A 23415-nucleotide genomic window follows, 5' to 3' on the forward strand; every position below is an offset into this window, starting at 1 on the left:
AAAAGCAGGACTTTAGCAGACATTTTTCAATTACAATTATGGAACAAGCACAGAAAGAGTATAAAGAGACTGGCATCACATAACTAATAATCCTCTGATTGGAAAGATATTAAAGTCCAAATAGAAGGAGGAGAACAGTTTCTAACAAGAAAGAATAAGGAAGAAAAGCTTTTTGTCTCTGAAAGAGGACAGAGCACTGACTGACATTTATCTCCTGGAGATCCAGTGTCCAGGACGAGCTTTATTCTGGTCATAGAGCAGTCTTATCCCTAAATGCTGGTTTCCAAGCAGAGCCGGCACTTAACAGGAATCAGCTGATTGTAATGATTTGAACCAAAGCCAAAAGGTTTTAGGGGTTTCCCCCAGGAAACAGTTCACATCAGGATTTATAGATAAATTCATTCACTCAAGTATTTGACACTGTTTTAATTAAACCACAAGAATGAACATATATCAGGACAGAGTACGTGAAAGAGAAGCTGTAAGATTTTGCTATTAGATGACTTTGTGAGCACCTTTCTGAACCCTCAGCCTTGACATTAGTTTTTGTTCATTTTTGTTTTCTCAAAGCCAGAAACGACCATAATTGGATGAGAGACTCCATGAAAAGAAGCTGTCACGTGACCCTCTAAAAACATGACATGTCTGAGTTAAAACAGCTTTTGTGTTTGTTTTTCGGAGGAGAAATCCACAAAAGCTTCCGAAGTAAAGAGCCGGTCTCGTCGTCAGCTGCCGGAAACACCCAGAGAGCGAGCGGTTACAGGCGTGAACCCAGGCCAGCCTCCACAGTGTCTCTGAGCACCGCCTGCTGTGGAAACCAGGGCACTTATTAAGGTTAACCATTCATCTCCGTGTCCTCCTTTGTGCCTCAGCCTCATTCCCTCAGCTTGGTTTACTCGTGTGTCCTCAGCTGTTTTCATTTTTTCTGAATAAAAGCTGCCCTCGGGACATAAAGGAGCCATCTCTGGTTCCACAGGCGATTTTAGTGATTTTGAAAGTGATGTGGGTGGGTGTGGCCTTCCTGCGCTGGTGAGAGACCTGGCTTGCTCCCTGCTGCATTGTATATCTTTACTTCATGATCAGACTGCACATAGTTTATCATTGATGGTAAATCTATTATTACTTTAAGTATCCTGTCAGAAGCAAAGAAAGATTTTAGCAACACCGGTTTAACCCTGGAGCAGTGGTTCTTAACCTTGTTGGAGGTGCTGAACCCCCCAGTTTCATATGAACCCCTCTTCAGTGAAAAATAAAATACGATTTTTTTTTTCAAATTCAAGACATACATATGTTTTTTACTGGTGTACAAAATGAGCCGAGCATGTCACGGCAGAGGCTCTGCCGAACCCCTGAGACCGACTCACCGAACCCCTAGGGTTCGATCGCACCCAGGTTAAGAACCACTGCCCTGGAGGTTTACCTACCCCCAGTAAAACCAGTACAGAACTGCCAACCAGAAGCTGCAGTTCCTATAGTGGCCACTTGAGGCTGGCTCCAAAGTGACTCAGTCCCAGTAAACTCACATGTTAAAAAGCTCCAGTTCAGAGCAGAAATAAACATGTTTACAGGCTACATGCTACTAAAGATGGTTTTGGTCTCTATAGCTAATTTTACCCAACTAGGCGAGTTTTTAACGAACTCGACTAATCCAGTTCTGCTGAACTGTAATGTTTGGGTGCTTTGAGGTGGATACCCGCCAGGCCTGGAGGTAAAACTGTGCTAAATATACAAAATTCTAGTATTTTATTTATACATTACTACAAAATAACTAGTTCCAGGGACGCAGCACCACATTTGATAGCTAGCTGTTGAAGCTGCCATCAAAATGACTGGGGATAGAGAGAGTTTTACAATGTCTGCCTGTAAAAAAAAACTAATGAAATAAAAGTTTGGTTTTACTAAAAATAAATAAAAAGCCACATGTTGTAAGGGTTCTCTACCAGCAGGAAATTAAATTAGACATGTTGTCTTCCACATGTCTAAGTGGTCAAAGTACTCAACCCTGATGGACTTGTCTGAGTGTTAATAGAATAAAAAGCATTTTACTGAGAAAATCATGGCGATCTGAACTTCACACATCGATGCTAAAAAAAAGAAAGAAACAAGGAGAGCGTGGTAAAAAGGACAGAGAGTACTCAAATACTTCGGTAAATAATTTCCCCCAGGGATCAATAAATCTGATCTGATTCTGATTCTGATTCTGCAGCAATAAACTGGAGCATCTGAGGTTCGATTCAATAAAAGTACAGACTCAATGCTTAAATAAATACCTGCAGCTTAAACTTTATGTTCATTGTGTCATTGCTCTTAAAATTAGGCCAGTTTTAAATTTCAGCTACAAGTTGTTTTTCTTCCCAGGCGTATAATTAGTTTTTGTAATATTGTGTATGGAGACAGTCTCATGAGATGTTTTCATAGAATAAAATCATTGTTGTGCAGTAAAATGTGCTAATAAAAAGTAGGCTGCCCTTTGTGAAGCCTGGCTGCCTCCTCAGTGTTAGATTACTGCATTGTTGAACATCATGCTGAGTAAATTATTACAACTTCATCACTATGTGGCGACTGCGGTACTTGTTTGTACTTAATCATTTGAACCTAATGATAAAGTAGAGGTTAGTCAGAAATAATAGACACATAATTCATTTGTGCCACACAGCCTTTGGTTTACAATCACAGACAAAGTTTACAGGATTCTTTTTTAAAGAGGTGGCAAAAACTAGACGATGGGTGTTCTGAGAAATCAGAAAAATGAGAAAACCTTTGTGGATCTAACAGAAAATTATATAAAATCCAAAGGAACAACAGTGGCCAGACCTCCTGCTTCCATAAACCTGAACCTGGAGGTGCGTGCCTGCCCAGCAACATTGAAGCATGAACGACTAATCTAGTCATTAATCTGATAATGGTAAAGAGTGGATCAAACCACTGCCAGGTGGTCACAGGAACGATAAAGCACCTGCTGTTGCATCAATATGACAACACAGTTTTGCTCCTGACTTGTTCCTCACTCATTCAAACATGAGTTGCACAGATACACATCAATGGTTTGATTCTAAGAAAACTAAACAGACTCATTTTCTTTAGTCTTTCATGTTGTTTAGTTTTTTTATGTCACTATTGGTGTGATTGCTTCAGCTACAGGTGTGGAAAGGAAATATTAAATATTAAATGTGTTTTTTAAAGGATGAGAGAAAATGGAGGGTGGAGAAAGATGGCACGATAAACAGAGAATCATCTCTTCTTTCTGTATCATGTCGCAGGCAGAACGCCCAGTTCTTCTTCACAATAGACATCCCTGCTGTAGCTGCCCTCCTCCCCGTGTTTCCAGCCTTTGTCTGCAGGTGAGACTGAACCTGAAAGATGTTTTGTTTTGGCCGAGGCTTATAAATGCATCAAAGCCTCTTCCAGCTAGCTCATCTTCCCAAATCTGCTTCTCCAGAAGATGCAGCACAACTCGGATGTGGCGGTGAGTCTCTCCAAAGCATCTCAGATGCTAAATTGCTCTCACGTCTGAGAGCAATTTAGGTTATTTTTTTAAACGTATGCATCAAAAAAGACTAAAACTTTCAAAATTCAACTGCATGTTTCATCCAGACTGAAAACTTTTTATACAAGTGACAGTAAAAATTGTGTTTTTAAAACATTTTAATGTTTTTAGTTCACAAATCTTTTGTCGGACTTGAATGATTATTTAAAACTGATCTTATGAAACAGACCAGGATGTGTCCGTGAGGGCATCGTGTTGAGTGTCCACAGTTTTTTGTTAGCGTTTGTCACATAGGACACTTATTTAGTAAATGTTTTTATATCTGTGTGGTGTGCCACAGGGGCCAGCTCTGGGATCGATTTCATGCTCTTCTCGTCTCCACTCGGGGCATAAATGTCACAGACACAGCGTCTCTTAGCGTTTCTGTGCTGATGACACATGCATGTACCTAAACACTCCAACACTGGAATGTTGGCTTCTCTTAATAGCTGCCTTTTTACAACAGCATCATTTTATTTAGTTGATCTAAAAACAGAAATCATCAGTTGTGAAACTGTTAACAATCAGCTGGTTCTCTTCATTATCAAGTCTTTTGCAAAGAGTTTTCCATTTCTTGAATATTTATTTCTTCCATTTTGAACAGCGCAGATCAAATCTAATGCAGTCGTGTTTAAATAGTTTCAGAAGCAAATCTTATTTAATATTTTTTTGAAAACAAGACTATTTTGTGCACTTTTATCTCATCGGGTCTGAATTACTTTAACGGCCTGTTTACTACTGAACATGAAATCCACTGAACACAGTACAGAGCTGGAGAGATGCGATCGCATCAGTCCTGTTTTAGTATCTTTACACTCTCAGGATGTTTGACAACAGATTTTACATTTCTGACCTCTAAGTACCAAATGCATCTTCTTCCTTCTTCCTTCTCCAGATGCTGACGAGGTTGCTCGGACTGCTTGTCTTGTCCACCCTCTGCTCAGCCATGTGGGTGCAAAACTACACCAGACAATACATTAGTGAAGAGGAAGGCTCCACATATGATCCCAACACCCACCACTGGCCTGAATCAGTTGACAGGCAGTTTAATGAGACTTCTAAGAAGACTGATCACCCAACGGGAATCCCATCGTGGCCACCCGAGGCACGCAGCGGGCCTCTTATGATGCCTCCAACAGGACCCCCATTTCCACACTATGGCAACAACTCTGAAGGTCCCAACATGCCCAGAATGTTTGGGGTCAGTAACCCACCTTTACCACCCATGCCTGACACAACAATCTGTGACATGCTGCTAAATGCACCGGTACCCCCGCCCGCCGACCAGATTCCATTTTTTTGCATCTGTAAATACTGCAAAGGAACCGTAGGACCCAAAGGAGACCGCGGAGACCGAGGTCTTCCAGGTAACCTGATCACTCAAAGCACCTCAAACTAAAAACAACGATTAAAATGTAAAACTTGAAAATCATTAATGTCTGAACAAATGTCAAGGATTTAAAGTTTGAAGCAAGGCAGACAGCAAGGTTTGGAGGATGATTCCTCTTTAGTGATTTAATTCAAATTCAAATATCTGATTATATTGAAAGTAACCTGTCTTTAACTTTTGATCAGGTCCTCCCGGGAGCGCTGGAAGTAGAGGATTGATGGGGTTTCCAGGTCCCAGAGGGTTTACAGGCTCTCAGGGGATAAAAGGTGAGTTACACACCAGAGGGGTGTGTGAAGAAGCACATTTACAATAATCAGGGTCTTTAACATAAAGGTGTTTTTTTTACTTTCCACACTGAACTAATCAAACCGAGTTGCAACACAAAGCAACGCTGAAATTAAGAGGGGAAGAAAATGAGACACTGACTTCCTGTGATTTGAATTTATGTTTCTTCTCCTCACGTACTTTTCTATCGATACTGAATGAAATCCACCTTAAAACACCACAAACTGAATCTCATTTTTTTCTTTTTTGTTCCTCTAACCTGTTGTCATCTTTAAATGTATCTTTCAAAAAAAGCTAATAAGCTTAAACTTAGAATTGTTGGTTTTTCACTCAATAAAATATCAACTCACCTTTGTCTTCTCTGTTTACAGGCCAGAAGGGAGAAATGGGGGAAAAGGGAATGCAAGGTGCAGCAGGTTTCACTGGCACAAAGGGAGATCGGGGATTTAAAGGTGGGTCTACATGGCATTATGGAGAAGGTCACCCTATTTAAAGCGTGATTGGTAATACATGGATATTATTAAAGCAGGAAATAATACCTGTCAGTGCTTTGTGTGAATGTAATTTTATGATGGTTTAATGATTTAACATTAGTACAGGGTGGGTAAGGTTTGGGTTCAGGCATAAAAATGAGATGATTTGAGTGGAAGATTTTAATTCCAAAGTACATCCTGGAAAGATCCTGATGGATTCTGGGCAAACTGGCCAGCTTCATCAGTCTACATACAGAAAATGGAGAGAAATGTGGGGATTCTTTAGGATTTAACCCACCTGAGTAAATACTGTTGGAAATTGTTCAGTAAAATAAAGTGTTAAACTTGATCGTATTCTTGATGTATGCTGTGGCTGTTTCCAGGGGACAAAGGGGACCAAGGATCAATGGGACCCCCTGGTGCATCGGGCCCTCAGGGGGAATCTGGTATATGCCCTGCCACCTGCGAGAGTGTGCCAGGTGCACCTGGTACTCAAGGACCACCTGGACCAGCTGGAGCCCGTGGCCTGCCAGGGGTGCAGGGTCCTGATGGACCCAGGGGCATAAAAGGTGATAGGGGTGACATGGGTTTGCCTGGAAACCCTGGCAACGATGGTGAGAAGGGTGATCGAGGTGAGCAGGGGGTGTGTAAGTGCACAAATGGAACAAATGGTGCTGATGGCAAACCAGGGCAAAAGGGAGACAAAGGGGACAAGGGTGATATTGGTTCCCAGGGTATACAGGGCACCATGGGGTCAAAAGGCAACCAGGGTGATATGGGTCTCATGGGGCCACCTGGGCCCTGCTCTCCAGCCATCCAGTCAGCATTCTCCGCCTGTATCAATGAGTCATTTCCAGCTCACAATTTTCCCATTCCTTTCCCACACATCCTTACCAACCAGCAAAACCACCTTAACCGAAACGGCATCTACATAGCCCCCGTCAACGGCACCTACGTCTTCTCCTTTCACCTGTCAGTTGCCGTGAAACCACTTAAAGTCGGCCTGTTCCGCAATTTCTACCCTGTGGCTAAAATAACAGAAGGAACCGTCCCATCCACCACAAGCCACACGGTGGTCCTCCACCTCTACATGGGAGACCAGGTTTGGCTGCAGGTGAAGGACCCCACCACCAATGGCATGTACACTGATAATGAAAGCACTAGCACGTTCTCTGGGTATCTGCTGCACCCCGACTCCTGCGAATTTCCTCTGGGCAGAAATCACTACTTCCCACAGCCACATCATGGACGCTACAGCTGGGATGGTCCCGACCCTACCACCACTCCACCAAATTAGTTTCTTTTCAGTTGCACAGTTATAGATGAGGCACAACAAGCATCCAATCAAATTCTCAGTGATTTTATAACTGCAAGTTTTAAAGGAGGGGTATTCTAGCAATGAAGCAATGACAATTGTTAAAATAGGTTTTTCTACCAGAGTTATGCTGAATACAAGTTCTACTGTAGGACCATTGTACCACACTGTAGTTACTACTGAATTAAAAAAATCAGGTTTTATTTCTTGGGTTAAATCTAATTCTGTTTGGTTGTTGAAGCTGGCATCACATAAAAGGAAAGGCCAGCAAAAAACCCAACAATAAACACACAAAATCCTTCTTGAAGTATTTGTTTAACACTTAGCATGTTAGCATATCCAGGCAATTATTGTCAAACGTTGTCTAAGTGAACCTTAATTCCAACTCTTCCTGGGACAATAAAAACAAGTCAAATGAAATAAAAAAGCGTTACAATGTTGCAGAATACTAATTTTAAAAGGTTTTCACCTGGAAGTCATATGTCTAACAAACATTCTCCTGACTGCAAACATCTCTCGTCTCTTATGTCACACTTAGATGAGACAAAAATAAACTCCCCCTAAAATCAAGTCCTGTTTTACTGGTAATGCTAGTGGCTTCAAGTACTGGTTCCGACTAAAATATCTTCAATCACTATTTGAATGATTTGTGCTTACTGACTTTGACGAACCTCTCAGTTATCTGTCTTCTTGCAACAGTTTAAAGACAGGATGTGTATTCCCTGTGACAGATTGGAGGCCTGTCCAGGATGTATCCTGCCTCACACCCAGTGACCGCTGGGATCAGCTGACACGGAATTGGAAAAAAGAAAGAAAATTGATATGGAACAGCCATAATACCCTCCTTTTAAATGTGGCTATGATTCAACACTCATGTGAAAATGCATCTGGGCTTGTATATGCCAGCATTTGATCATGCACTAATCAACTGTTAGAGCGCCCTTTTATCAGAAAGCTCATTTAGCAGCAGAGGTTTTAATATTTTTGATAGAAAATGTAAATACGTGAATCAGCTGCAGGCGATGGAATAACATCACCACAGGTCTGTTGAGATGTAGGTTTTAAAAGGTTTACAGTGAAGGAGCGGGAACAGAGCTGTGACGCAAACGAGACAGCGAGAAATGAAGAAGGCTGAAGACACAGCAATGAGACATGTGCCGGCAAATTCTCCACAAAATCAGTGAAATTCTCTTCAGGTTCATCAAGTAAAAGAATCATAATCTCCACAGATCTCCACAGTACACATGAATATTTTAAAAGATATAAAGAGTGAGAACACGTGCCATTATTTTCTTAATGTTTTCTTAATTTTGAAGAAAATCTAATTTTGAATGTAGGATAACTGATTAAAGGCTTTTCTCGCTATTTTTAAGGTTTTATTTTTTTATTATATGATTTAAAACAAAGGTTGTACAATGAAGCTACCTGTGAAACTATCACTGCCTGATGTCTCGTAACATTAAACTTCCACTTTGTAAAAGGTATAATCTGTAAAACCTGCGACACCATCAGGTGATGTTGGACGTGTGTTTGGATTCAGACGGTAAACGGAGTGTGTTGCATGTGTAACAGGTTAAAGCATCGTTCACCTTCTCTGAGGTGCTTTCAGCATCCACACCGTGTCGCCTGTTTGTGCTTCAGGTTGTTGCGATCTGTGCATCGTGGGCTTTGTTTGAAATTAAAAACTTTCACTTAAACTTTGTGTTTGAGTTATTTTCAGCAGCAGCACATTTTCTGGGTCCCCTGGTCCAAAAATTAACTTGTGACATGAATCTCGTGTGCAGAGCAAAACCAGACATTGAGCCTGGCTGCTCCCAACAAACTCTAAACTTTAACACACTGCAGTTTATTCTGATTCAGCACTTACTGCAAATTCATCTGCTAATAAAAAATCTCCAACGATGATCATTTTTCACTTAAGGTGATTGTTAAATATGGATTGTTACAAAAAGAATACAACATTTTGTTTAGCTGTGCATTTCATGACACTCACACTCACCTCACACAATAACAAAAGTTTTGTTTTGAATGCTGTTAAGAGTCCGGTGCAGTGTGAGCTGATGTAGATCTGCTGATGAAGAGTCTGAGCTGGAAGGAAATCACTGAGGTTTAATTTCTAATATTTTAATGTTAATTGGGAGCCTGAGTAACTGGATCAGCAGGGGTGTGAAATGTCCACGTTGAATTTTATTGTGTAATAATTAATGCTGCACTAGTTCAATTTGATGACCAGGATTTGTTGTTAGAACATGCATCTGCAAAGACTTCAGCAGGAATCGACGGGCTTGGAGAACGACACAATAAACGAAGAGTCTCCACGGCTTTAAAAACAATTCATGTTAAACTGAATCTTCACATCAGGGCTGGTTTTTAGATCCAGATAGAAAACGCATTTTTTCACTGGCTTTTGACTCAGTGGTTGACTGACTTGTATTTAGTTATATTTTATTGTTTTCACTATGTTTATTATTTTATCGTATTTATTATTCTTATGGTATCTATTATGTTTCTATCGTTCAGCACTTTGGTGTGTTTTTAAAGCGCTATATAAACGATGATGATGATGAAACTGCAGAATAAAAATATCAAAGCACTTGTTTAAAGAATGCCACATCAGTCCTCTGTTTCTCACATGACCGTCACACATAAGAACCAGGAAGTAAAAGCTGAATATTTGAGCTAAATTAATATGAAGGTAAATACACTTTGATTAAATATACTAACAAATAAACAGGTTTAATATTTATTGTACAGTGGTGAGAAGGACCGAGACTGAATCCATATTTTCCACATCCTTCATCTATTTAACATTTCATTCAATTTAGTTTCATTATTTATCGCACCAAATCACAACAACAGTCGCCTCACGGCACTTTATATTGTAAGATAAAGACTCAGTAACACAACAGCTGGATCCAGTCGTCGGCTCCTGCCCCGCCCACATTTCAGCCATTCAGAACTTTAAACCAGAAAATGAGCAAAGAAACAAAGAAATGAATAAATTAGCTTTATTGTCAGATTTAAACGTGCACTGTCGCACAAACACGTCTGGTTTGAGGGCCAGATTGAATTGATCCTTCTACATCAGTGTCTCTACAGTAAATCTGAACTCAAAGTCAGAAACACCTTTATAATCAGTTTCAGCCTCATTAAAACAGAAACTGTCTGCAGCAGTTTTCAAAAGACACAGAAATGACTTTAAATCTGAACATGAAGAGTGGAGCCAAAAAACAAAAGCACTACACAACAAACCTTTAAATAATGTTAAAGGGATTTTTTTAAACTTTTAATATCAGGATCATTTCTGTGGTTCTGCATTTTAACAGGATGCTAGCTTCAAATTATTTGTCACCAAGTCTTTTTTCTGTCCTCAGATCTGATGTTAACATCTGAAGTCCACTGGTGTCTAAAGACTCTGACTATTGGTTTAGACGTTGGATTTATTTATTTCTGAATCTGGCTGAAACCACGTGTTTACAAGCAGTTACAAAGGTAATAACTCAAAGTGATTCTGCAGCACTGCAGGTTTGTGCCGCATTTATCTCGCTTTAGGTCACCGGTTTGTTTTTTCAGCTATGCCCTGATGAACAAAAGCACAAAATCTGGAACCTAAACAGATATTTGTTTCCTCAGGAGCTTGAAGGAGACCGAGCAGAAGATCAAATAGAGATGATGGATGAAAACATCCTGCAGTGATGTAAAATACACCTGAAGGTTAAACATGCACAACCACAGGTATGCGCCTTTAAATCTTTTTCTAGCACAAACTCAAACTCCCAGCATTCTTTGTTTCACCCTCTTTCACTCTCTCTCCTCTATTTCTCTTTGGGCGCCATGTCGTCACCACCCGAAACGTTGCCTTCCTCGTCGTCATCATCGCCGATGATCCCCTTCAGGTAGGAGCGCTTGAATTCCTCGAACACAATCTCCTCCTCCTGCTCACTACAGACAGCAGCAGCGTTTCAGAGAAAGTTAGTGTTTAAAGCAGCACATCAGCCCTACAGTTATCACATCAGGGACACAGAGCAGGATGGGGAAAGCTGGGAAACGAGACAGCACAAACTACAGACTTAGTCTACGTTCACGCTGCCGGTCCTGATGCTCAATTCCGATTTTTTGATTAAATCCAATTTTTTTGTCTGGTTTCTTACCCTACCAATAAAACGTGACAGCAAACGTACTCTAGTGTGAACGGTTCACGGCCCTCAAAGCGGCCCGCATGCGCAAAAGAAGACGTCGTACTCAGTGCGCTCTGTTTACGGAAGTAAAAATGGCGGCTACAGAGTTAGTAGGTGTTGTTGCAGCAGTCTGTCAATTTCTGCACAGTCGTAACTGACAGAATTTTGTCAGATTCATTAGAGAAAGAAGGACACAGAAAAAAAGAGAGCCCGTGCTTTAACAATGGCCTTGTTGGAGCAGTGGCTGCTGCCTCCGTGCAGAGGTATGTATGGACACGGAGTCGGAACCAGCAGTGGTGGGATTGGGACGTGAGATGCTTCACTGACACGGAGTTCATCCACCATTTCAGGATCTCAAGACAAACACGCCGCCATGCTTTCTCGTTTGTCTTCTCCGGGGCTGATAATTAGCTTTTGTCTTGTGTCAGTGATGTAAAAGACGGATTTAATGCAACATGACCATCAAACAGCAGTCGCTTTCTGAAACATCAGATATGTATCGGATTCAGTGTCACATATGAAAGTGACCCAGATCGGATTTGAAAATATCGGATTTGTGCCGTTCACGCCGTCACACCATGATGGGATATGGGTCGCACAGGGTCAAAAAAGTCGCCTGCAGTGTGAACGTAGCCTGAGACTTCAGCTGAGCATCCACAGAGCAACACTTTGATGTATTTCCCGTTTCTTCTTTGTCACGTTTGGCCTTGTGTTAACCGATGGAGCCCAGGTCCACCTCACAATCGCTGTATGTCAGGTTTGAGGTGGCATCTGACCCACAAACAGCCCACACAACATCTGCTGCAGCTGAACTGACGCAGCCCAGATGTGTCTGACCTCAGACCACATCAGCACGACTCTTAGTAAACCTTTACTGTCTTTACCATCTAGTCACATATACTAGACTGTGTGAAGGAGATTTTTCTCCCACTTTACGCTGTGACCCATTCATCCACAATAATGAAACATGCTGAGATTCATCCTAAAAAGGAGAAAGAGATGGTTTTTAGCAGTATTTTTCCCAAGTCTTCATCTCTTCAGCACTGAGGGAATCAGAAGAATTAGAAATTATTTCAGGAAAAAAGTTAAAAAGCTTGGAGAACTTGAACATGAAGCGCGTGATTGGCAGTTTCGGTGGGTACAACTTTCTAACCTTCACCTTGTTTTCAGTTTTAAACTTGTCCACATTTTATCACTGGTTTGCTGTGACAATGGAGGAAACTTAAAAAGCATGAACCTTTTTTTTTACATTAACAGTAAAACAAAATACTTGTTAGTGTTTGTTTGGCAGTTTTTGTCCTCCTCCAACCACATACTGTAAAAAGTATTAGATTACTGCCATCCTGACAGAGCTTTAAGGTGGTATTTTCAGTTTCTTCACATGTTCTGCTATGAATAAACCAGAAAACGTGTCAGGGAGGCCACACAGAGCTTCCAACCAGCTGTGTTAGCTTTTTGTTTCCAAGTGTGATGTTACGTCGATGTTGCGTGTCCAAACGAAGCCTGTGTCGAGGCCCGTATCGTGCTTCAGAACATCACGTGACCGAAGATAAACGAGGCCCCGTTTGCCTTAAATGACGTGACTGCCTGTGATTGAAAAGATTCTCTCAGAGAGGATGTTCAGTTAGCTGTCTTCGACTTGGAGTCCTCATTATTTTCCATTTGTGTTTCTAATCTGATGAACTTTTTCTTATCTGGGCTTTTCTTCGGTTTTAATCTGCTCTGTCACTCTGGTAATCTGATCGACTGATGTGAAGGAAAAGATGGAAATAAAAAGACTGGATTGACCTCTCAGCCATTTCTCACACTGTGGAGGAAAGAGGACACAAAGACACCGAACACTGAAGAACAAACAAAGGGAAGCTGATACTGCTGATGAGGACAGGAGCTGGCAGAGAGGAAGCCCTTAAAAATGCTGATGAAGAGATAAAGATCCCGAAACTCAATCCTGTCCCTGGATAAAAAGGAACAAAAGCAACATCGGGCACAATAAGCATGACGATGTTCATCCTCAGCTAATCTGCTGCCTCTGACTCGATCGTGTTCACTGCTTCAGTCTCTTCCAACCAACACGGCGCATAATCACTAGAACAATTCAGGGTGTCTTCCACGGGGATAAAATCGTTGTTTATATTCTTTTTAAATTTAACTTTTTTTCAGTTGTTAATATTCTTGCAGTAGGTACTCATGCAAGTGTTTCCAGCAGAGCTATCGACATGTTGTGGATTACGCACCAGTGCTGTGTCGATGGAAAACATGTTTCAAAGTTACACACGACCAGATAAACAGAAATTATTTTGCATATTTACCTCTCCTTCACTGATGGCAGCAATAAAGAAAAAACAAACAAAGAAGTTTGAACAAATTTCTACAAAATGAACACAACTTTGTTTTCTCTGAGCGTCTCTCCTGAACCTCACACGGACCAGTTTCAGATCTGGCCCAACCAAACCTTAAATTTAAACCCTTTGTTATCTGATATCCACCTTAGTCGAATCTTTAATGTTGACATTTAAGACTTGACTAATTTATTTGATCTGTTTTCACTTGAAATCGGTTTACTATGAAAATAAACTGCAGTTCTTTTAAGACCCAACAGAGGGCGTTACCTCCCACTTTGAGAACCACTGAGGATTCAGGAAATCTTTTCCTTTCATACTGTTTTTTTTTTTGCAACTTAACTTCTTTTAATACATATATAAAACTGTATATAAGCATATGCGTTATACTGATATAATATTGTCTATATAATGATCTGGTTTGACTTTTGAAGTAAAGAACCTGCAGTGGTACAGATGTGCACAGCTGCTGTAAACATGAGGACATTTGCAGTTTTACCTGTGTCTGGTTTGGCGTGCATCAGTTTGAAGGGAACTTCCAGACCGACCTCGCTGCAGAGTAAAAGCAGAACAAACATTTCTGTCTCATCATTTAATGTCTGATTCATCCTGCAGCAGTTTGCTGAGTGTCTTCAGCTCATGTTGAGCAATACTGCTGATCCTAGAAACTGAACATCGTAGTAACTATCAGTGAAAACAAGGACACATGAACTCACCTCGAGCCCATCATCCTGTGAGCGTGTTGGAGACAAAGATCAGAGCAAATAGAAACACGTTTACATGCAGTGACAACAAGGACAGGACGTTTGAACACGAGTACATTCAGTTTCAGTGCTTTTCATTCCTCTACGCACATTTTTAGGATACTCAGGTCACAGGTTGGCTCAGATTTATCAGAGTAAGATGAAGAAAATTGGAGCTCTTAAGCAGCAGTGAGCACCACAACGAATCAAAGCAAATCAAAGCAAATAGACGATGAGAGCAACACTGGCTCTGCCCGCTCATCATCTGCCTGCTTTTTATCTCATCCTCAGAAAGAAATGCAAAACACTTTTCAGGATACTAAAAGAAATGAAGCCACATTTCAAACACACGAAGAGGAGAGACTGACCCTCCAACGATGAGCTTCACCATGACTCTGTACGAGACCATGATCCCCAGAACCTCCTTCAGCACGCCGTCTTTGACACTGAAACGGAAAAAACGATTGAAAGCATCTTTTTTTTTAAATTCTAACTGAGCATCAGCGTTTGGAGCTGACTGACTGCTCACATGCTCGAGGAGGCCAGGTTGGTGTCTTCATGCTTCAGTTTGCCATCCAGAGCGATGCCCCTCCTCTCCCTGTTGTTGGCCAGCAGAGGCAGCATCGTGTAGACTTTCTGCAGCGTCGCTCCAGGAGACACCGAGTCCCTGACAAGAAAGAACAGATAAGCTTTAAAGGAAACACACAAAATAATCAAAAAGTTAAAATATCAGCAAAATTTAATGTTACATTTTTTACAAAATTCTGAGAAGTCCTGTTAATTTACTTTAAAAGATCAGAACTATAAGGTACAATGAACCTGACGGTGTCTAACAATATGATGAAAAGCACAATAAACAATTTGATCCTTGTTCATTCGAATCGATTCTGATTAAAAGTGGATTGCAATGGTTCAGATCAAACAACTGAAGGAAGCGTCTGTATTTTCTGTCCACTTTGTTCAAATTTATAGATCCTAAAAAGGATAAAAGGATAAAAATAATATTTCAATATCTAATGATTAACCTGCTCGTGTGGAAGTCAGTTTTTCTTTTTGGGAGAAAAAGATAAACTGCACGATACAGGTAAGATGATGAGTTCAGTGTGTCCTGACTTTTACCCAGAATCCTCGATATCCACACATTTGGCATAGCTGTCATTGGAGTACAAAACCACGTTGGCAATCTGGTCAACTGGGAAAGACAAGACACAAAAAGACATGATGTTTAAGACATCAACTCTGATGTGTTTCCACATGAACCTCTGAGAAATAAAATGAGCTCTTAAGTGTCGCGTTTACCGGAGAGGATGATGTTCTTGATGTTCTTGCTGGAGTTGTTTGTGACGCTAACGTGAACTTTGATGGGCTCACCGTGATAGTAAACCTGAAACAGGACACAGGGTCGGAGGACGTGAGCAGTGTCAGGATTATTCCCTGAAACTGATCAAAAACTAGTTGAAAAGGGAAAAAAGTCGCAGAAACCAACAATGAAAACCAGCCAAACCCTTCATGTTCGAGTAGCAGATAAAAACACGCCAAAGCTATGAAGTATCTGATCAGCTGAAGCTTCAGACTTTGGACCCACCTCTTTGTCCAAACTGGCCTTGACGTGCAGCGGTTTGTCCGACATGACAAAGTCCCTGGTGGTCTCGACAGAGGGCGCTATCCCCTCGCCCTCCGGAGCGTACTGCACCTTCCTGAGCATCAGCTTCACTGTGCTCCTGTTGCACCAAAGAGGACAAAATCATCCACATTAGATATTGTTCACTTCCAGCTGTGTTCCCGGCTCCTACCGTCCGATTGGACCCGCTGACACTCACCGTTTGCGTACTTTGGCGTCCTGGCTCTCAGCGCTGAACGCCTTAATCTCAAACTCCACAGCACATTGCTGCAGAAGAGGAGAGACGAGAATGCTTCACCAGCCTGCGAGGCATCCGTGTCATCACTGCTGACTCATGAGTTTGAATCTTACCTTTCCGACATCACTGGGTGCTGGCTGCAGGGCCACTGAGCACGGCAGGTTATCGGGGAACTGCAAAGAAGAAAAACAAACGTATGGACTGTATGGAGACTGAGACAGAACCATTCATTTCCTCTTATGTGCCAGCATGTTAACGTCTGTCTGTGATCCATGAACCAGTCACTTGTCCTTAACGGTTACAGTGATGATGTCACCACACTGGGCCTTAACGTTCAGCTCAGGTAGCAGAACGTCGAGCCGTCTCAGTTATTCTTATTCTTTCTGCCACAAAATCTCACCACACACCTGAGATTTGGCAAAAACATGACTTTAACCCAACATGCCTGCACCTGAATGTCTATATGATTTTCTCCTAAGGCTGTAGTTCCTGTCCGTGTTGCACTGTGTGCTTAAAAGGATTTTTTTGTCTTCATCTCATCCATCTCTGAGTACTTTTCCCTGCTTACTTCAGCAGATTTAAACTCAGGACTTTGGCTGTTTTCAGTTTATTTCTATTTGAAGTTTCTGCCTGTCTGCAGTGCCGCTGAAGTGTCACCTCGAAGAAGAACGGGTATGAGTTGTTTCCCAGCTTGCGCAGGAGCTTGGCCTGGACTCTGGTGTGGATACCCTTCTCGCGGTCCTGCAGGGGCGGGTACACCTGCCGGGTGGCCAGGTACAGCTCCCTGCGGAAGGCGATTCCCATCACATCCATGTCATCTCTGCCGTAGCGGAAGGTGCACGACAGCGTGACAAACACTAGAGGGCAGAAGAGACAAATCAGTTCAAAAATCTCCTTTATATTTATATGACTGGAATCTCTTTGAATCCGAGTTCGAACAGTCAGGTAGGCAGCGATTTCGTTATTTTCATATTTAACCAAAAAACAATGAGAAGCAACTTTTCAAAGACCCGTCAGGCTGAGTATCAGGAAACTGCAGCTAAAATAATGAATCTAAATGTAACTCTTTTAATCCAGTGTGGCTGTGGCCATGGACATAAATGCAAAAGAAACTGTCCAATAAAATGAGCTCTGGTGTTTTGTACAGACCTTTCCTCCCCTGCAGGGCCTCCGGGTCAACGAGGATGACGCCATCTAGTGGTAAAAATTAGATTTTCAATAAAACAAATTTACACTTTCATGTAAAAGGATGATCAAAATATTCAAACAGCAACGTAAAGACATAAACAGATGCAATAAAGTCTCAATTCATATGCTAATATAGCTGGACAATATAGATGCCATTTATTTTAATTTGTGCTGGTTATTTACTTTGATTATTAGTTTGATTTACCAGAAGTCCAGCTGTCATGTTTCTATTCTCAACTTTGAGTTCAGTAAATTACACAGAAAATTCAACTGAACAAAAAAAAACCCCAAACAAGCCAAAGGCTCTGCACCGTCAGTGCTGGGGTCCGCGCTACATCACAGGCAATGTCGAGGTTTTTCCCCCATTTAAACAACAGACTCACCCAGTGGTTCCACAGAATCAACACGGTCCACAAAGTCTCTTTTCCCCATGTAGACTCCAACCTGAAGGAGGAAAGAAAGTCTTGAAACACCACATCCAGGAAGCATCACCCGCTGATGCTAAACACACCTCAGTTTGTCCAGTTTGTCTGCTCCAATTTGCTTAATGACCGAGGTCTACAATGACCGTGATCTGAGTGCAGACACCTGCAGCTCAGGTGGGACATAGCTCAACTAATAAATCCGAGTCGGCATCACAACAGGTCTGATATCTGATCCTCCTGAAGAACAAACAAATGCAGAAAGTACACGTGGGCTGGTTGGAGGGACTCCCACACACTCGAAAGAAGTTAGAGGTGAGGTCAGAGGAAACATATCAGTCAAGAAACTTTCAGCTGATAATTCTAAAGTGAATTCAGCCTTTCAGCAGAAACTGTGTGATGAGACTGACCAGCTGATGACATATTCATCGTTTCTGTTGTTTTGTTGTTGTTTATTTAGAATAACTGAACAAGAATATTGTTTTAAAAAATGAAAATAATGAAAAAAAATTAGAAAAAAATGTTTACATTAAAAACTCGATAATATTCAGACTGATGTGAAACAGACAAACTGCAAACGCTAAAGCGATGGAAGCATTTTGGTAAATATGAAGTTAACATATAATGAATAATTCATTCTTTGTTATTATTTATTCAGATTCATATCTTTTCTAGTAATTCATAAAAGACAAAGCGCTCTCCAGCAGTGTCACCTGAGCGTTAGCATTTCCGACAGGCATGATGTTTTTGTTATCCAGGTGTTCCCAGCCTGTGGGAGAAGGCCTCATCTTATACTGACAGAGCTCAGCACAGACTGTACTGAGGTCAGACATGTGCTCGATAAACAGAGCGAAGCCGTCGCTGCAATAAAGCCATCATAAATCAGCTCACGTTGTCGTGTCAACCTTCAGAGGATCAGTGAGCTGAGCTGCTTCACAGAATTAAAGTTACTTTCATTGAAACTCTGGAGAGAGAGAAGGGCGTCGGAAATGATGTCTTCTATATACAGAGGAGTTATATTTCCACTCCAACCACAGCCTGCTTCTTCACTGGGACATCCTCGTTGTGCTGGTCAGTGTAGTGTGATTACACAGGATATTACTGCTGGTGGTAGAATGCCACTGTGGCAGTTAGATTTAGGCCTGTGCCACAATTTAACCATAAAGCCATGACTACATACAAATGACATCACTTGTCTTTTGTTGCTGATGATTGGTTCCAGGCTTCAGCCAATAAAAAGAATTCTTTGCTCGCCACTTCCATCGCTCACCTCAAAGCTGAGACTTGTTACTATTTATACATTTGAAGTTTCGTTTTAACTGTTTGCTTTGTTAGATTTAAGAATCTCAGCTATTAGGGTTGGGCTTATTGCAACATCGGGGTTTGGATTAATGCCCTGAGGTCGTCACCGGTGACGAGCTTAACACTGACAATACGACACATTCAGACAGGTTTAAGGCTCAGAGAACCTTTGATGATAGATCTCACAGAGAGGCAACAAGGCAACCTTTAGTCAAAGGAGCTTGCAAAGAAAAGCGTCTGGACTTCTTTAAGTTGCTTGAAGACGTTTCACCTCTCATCCGAGAAGCTTCTTCAGTTCTAAGGTCAAATGGGAGGCAACCTTTAAATGATTCAGGTTCACCTCCACCTGTTTCCCAAATTAAAAATCTCTTAACAGAAATTCTATAATGGCAAAAACAAGCGTATGAGACGATTCTGGCTTCTGTAAATGTGTCTCTTTGTCATGTGGCTAAAACAAAAACAAAAGTCTAGATGTACAGAGTTGAAAAGAAAAGGACGAGGAAGAAGCAAAAGAAAAAGAAAAGTCTTGAAAATGAAGCTTTTCATTGATAAATATCAGAGAATGCAGTTTAGTTGTATGGCAACATTTCAGCTGACAGTCATGAATGAAAATGACTGTCAGCTCCTTTCAGTCTGGACAATCCTTTCAGGAAAACACTCACGGTTCTAATTTTACTGAGAAAACTCAACCAGCTCACCGACTTGTCCTTGCAAACCTTCTTGAAAATCACATTTTTGGGGCTCATCTTGGTTCAGACTGAAGGAGGCTGGTCCGCGGTGCCTGAATGAAAGAAGGGAATAACTTGACTGACAAAGCGTGCGACATCACAGCAACGTCTAAAAACTCAGGATGTTTGAAAACAAATTCCATATTTTCACCTCCATTCTGTCTGATTCTTGATTTACTCAACAAAGTAACAAAATGTCAAGTTGATGGTGAACTAAAAATCTGTAAAACCTTTTCTTGCCAACCAAATATTGTCTTTGTCCTCCACGTGTGAGCAAACACACCTCAGTTATATCTTTCACTAAAAAAAAGCCAGTTTCCATAAAAATCGCCAGTGAGAAACATTTTCACTAATTGAAAATAGAAGTAGTGAGTAGTTCCTGTGACACTGCTAGAAACGTGTAACCAGGAGAGATTTGGACAGGAAGAAAACAGGAAGTCAATCAGGGAGAAATATGAGTCAGTTTGTCACAATGTACATGTGGACTGTAAGTTCATTCAGGTACATATTTATTCTTACACAAGCCCTGCGATAGACACCAGGGTGTACCCCACCTATCACCCTGAACTGAAAGCAGAAGAGGATGGATGGATGGATGCATGGATGGACGGGTGGATGGAATTATATGTACAAAAAGACACATTTTCACTAACGATGTGTTATTTATCTACTTCTTTGTTTGTTTGTCCATCCACACGGATAAACGATTTCTCCTTGCTGATTTAATTACCCTGAGATAACCGAGAGGTTTGATCAGACTTAACTCAGTTAATCCTGTTAAAACCTTCTCAGAAGTCTGTGACCTCGTCTCAGTGAAAGCTACACCTGCAGACATCTTCAAAATCAGTCCAGGGCGACGTGAGGAAGTCTGCATCCACGAAGAAACTTCGTACTTCCAATAATTACAACAACTGAATAAAGAGCACGTGTCAGTGCTACTCATTTGTATTCCAAAATCTGACTGAAATAAGATGATTTTTTAATGCAAAATAATTTCTCATGACATCAAAACTAATCAGCAAAAAAAAAAAAAAAAAACATCCACAATTTGAGAAATCTGTAGTTTCTTAAGCTCAGTCATAAATGTGTCTGAAGTCCCAGAAATCATTTTTTGCTTAGAAATAAAACATGTCACATGTGTAGCCCAGTTAGTTTTATTTAATTTTAGTTTTATTTATCCTACAATATGAAGAATAAACATTTACTTTTTAAACTCAGGGACAAACTTTTTTTAATTTGAGTCCTGAAAACCATATTTGTCTTAAATTAAGTGACAAAAAACCAAGTGACAAACTTCACCCAAATAATCAGATAAAGTGAGTTTTAATTATGTATTTTATTTATTTCTAAGCTTGAACATGAAACCTTTGATCCTGAACTTTGAAGATAATTGTGTCTATTTTAGTTTATAAAACTGAATAATAAAACAGAAGCAGAAGAATTTTTTTTGTTTTAAGATAAGATAGATAAGATACCTTTATTAGTCCCACAAGGGGAAATTTTGAGGATATTAAATAAAGCGTCACGTTTTGTTGTTTTGGTTTGGTCTTTAAAGTTTCTCACAGCAGAGCTCTCTCTGTCTCTCTGTCTCTCTGTCTCTCTCTCTGTCTTTATTGGAATCACAGGCTTTTGCTCCTTTTCAGGGCTCCTGGAGGAAACTTTAGCAGCTCAGTTTAATAACTGTTCCTTTTGTACTGACAGGTTTAATCTGAAAGACCCTCCAGGATCTACAAATGTAAATATAAAACAGGAACACCTTGGATGTGTCAGAGGACTCACCTGTGGTGCGCAGGTGTGCCGAGGCTGGATCAGAGGAGGAGACAGGAGTCTGTCCCCGAGGCTCTATATGTAAATGCCTGCTGTCCTTCACAGCTTCTCTCAGCCAATCAGGTGACCCAGCGGTGAACTTTGACCAGCCCTGAGGACCTCCCTCCCACTTTCTTCACCTACAAACCTCCACGCGCAGACAGATGGACAGACAGACAGAGACAGACTTCAGTGAATGAGCTGACTGAGAGGATTGAAGCTGGTTATCCTCGGTCAGCACAACGAGGCTGGATTAGACCGACAGACGTGACAGAGTGAGGAGGTGCAGGGAACAAAACGTGCTTTCAGCCTGTGTTTTACTTCACGTTATCTCTTTTAACCCATTCAGCTTTCATCAGGTTTACACATTTAAGGTGCTGAATTATTTCTGTCAGGGCAAATGTATTTATGCACTTCAGCTCATGCAGTGGAAGGTTTTGAAAGTGATGTAAAATAAGGATGAGCATTAACAAAATAAGTTAATGACTGATAATAAATAATAATCTGTATTATAAGATTTATTATAAACATCCTTTATTAAAAGTGTTAATTGATTACTTTTGGGTTTAATTGTACATATTTGCTTCACTTAAACATTTTTGCTTGATTTTTTTCTGAGTAAAAAAAAAATGCATAGACTGTATCTAAAAGTGGGGCGATCGTGGCTCAAGAGTTGGGAGTTTGCCTTGTAATTGGAAGGTTGTCGGTTTGAGCCCCGGCTCGGACAGTCTCGGTCGTTGTGTCCTTGGGCGAGACACTTCACCCGCTGCCTACTGGTGGTGGTCAGAGGGCCCGGTGGCACCAGTGTCCGACAGCCTCGCCTCTGTCAGTGCGCCCCAGGGCGGCTGTGGCTACAATGTAGCTGCCATCACCAGTGTGTGAATGGGTGGATGTCTGGATATGTAAAGCGCTTTGGGGTCCTTAGGGACTAGTAAAGCGCTATATAAATACAGGCCATTTACCATTTTAAAAGATGGACTCAGCCAAGGTGTCTCCATTTAGGAGCCTCAGTTTCAGCATCACGGTGGTCAGCATCTTATTTTGTTCACTATTTTTTATACCTACATTTTATTGGAGCTTTTTTAACTCTCAGTGTTCGGACCCAGAAATGACCGATGACATCAGACATATAATAAGCAGACAGTGGTTAACGTTTACATTTAAACAAAGCCAATGCTCCTTTAACCATGTGATTTATGGAGGACAGAAATGAGGCAAAAACCAAAATCTGTGTTTAACACATGGTATAAATCATGCACACAACAACAACAGAACAAGCTTTTTAAAACAGGCCATTCATTTATTTACTTTATCGCTAAACTAATGTGTATAAAGTGCTTTTCAGTTCAAATTCATCAAAGTTCTTCCACTTTTGTAACACTTTTTGTAACACAATCAAATCTGTCTCGCTACGTTTTAGGTTGGGTTTACTTTACACTCCTTCTTCAGAGACAAATTATTATATTTCACAGTCTTTGGTTTTGAGTGTGAAACTAAAAGAAAAAGGGAAACACGTTCAGACTTTTGATAGGGACTGTGTGTGTGTGTGTGTGTGTGTGTGTGTGTGTGTGTGTGTGTGTGTGTGTGTGTGTGTGTGCTGTAATCTCCGGTGTAATAATGATGATGAAAGTGCTGCAGTAATCCACCTGTCTGTTTACCTGCTGACAGGCAGAACAGTGGATTAAAGCTCAGCAGCATCACTCTGCCTATATATAGACCTGTGAACAAACACACACATACACACAGACACACACGCATATACACACTTATTTTTCTTTCATATGCAGATTTCAAATACTTTAGAAGTTTTCCCAGACAAAATATTTCTGTATGCAGTGAGTTATACATAATAATTACATGT

At 41.0% G+C, this 23415-nt stretch overlaps 2 protein-coding genes across 2 annotated transcripts; one reads left to right on the forward strand and one right to left on the reverse strand.

Annotated features, from left to right (window-relative positions):
* Positions 1–342: 342 nt before the first annotated feature.
* Positions 343–8686, forward strand: LOC113010261 (inner ear-specific collagen-like). The gene is made up of 6 exons (XM_026149256.1): positions 343–834; positions 3261–3466; positions 4422–4893; positions 5102–5182; positions 5573–5653; positions 6058–8686. The coding sequence occupies exons 2-6, from the start codon at positions 3443–3445 to the stop codon at positions 6969–6971; spliced, it is 1572 nt and encodes a 523-aa protein (XP_026005041.1). The 5' UTR covers positions 343–834; positions 3261–3442; the 3' UTR covers positions 6972–8686.
* A 1294-nt stretch (positions 8687–9980) lies between these two features.
* On the reverse strand, positions 9981–21693 carry saga (S-antigen; retina and pineal gland (arrestin) a). The gene is made up of 16 exons (XM_026149297.1): positions 21528–21693; positions 19719–19801; positions 17680–17740; positions 17258–17302; positions 16766–16965; positions 16222–16281; positions 16070–16137; positions 15835–15970; positions 15549–15633; positions 15369–15441; positions 14779–14916; positions 14618–14695; positions 14223–14237; positions 14006–14058; positions 13477–13486; positions 9981–10931 (listed from the first exon to the last, which is right to left on the reverse strand). Exons 2-16 carry the CDS (start codon positions 19764–19766, stop codon positions 10805–10807), a joined length of 1197 nt encoding a protein of 398 aa, XP_026005082.1. The 5' UTR covers positions 19767–19801; positions 21528–21693; the 3' UTR covers positions 9981–10804.
* Positions 21694–23415: the final 1722 nt, after the last annotated feature.

This window comes from Astatotilapia calliptera, chromosome 18, assembly GCF_900246225.1.
Source record: "Astatotilapia calliptera chromosome 18, fAstCal1.2, whole genome shotgun sequence".
Lineage (NCBI taxonomy): Eukaryota > Metazoa > Chordata > Actinopteri > Cichliformes > Cichlidae > Astatotilapia > Astatotilapia calliptera.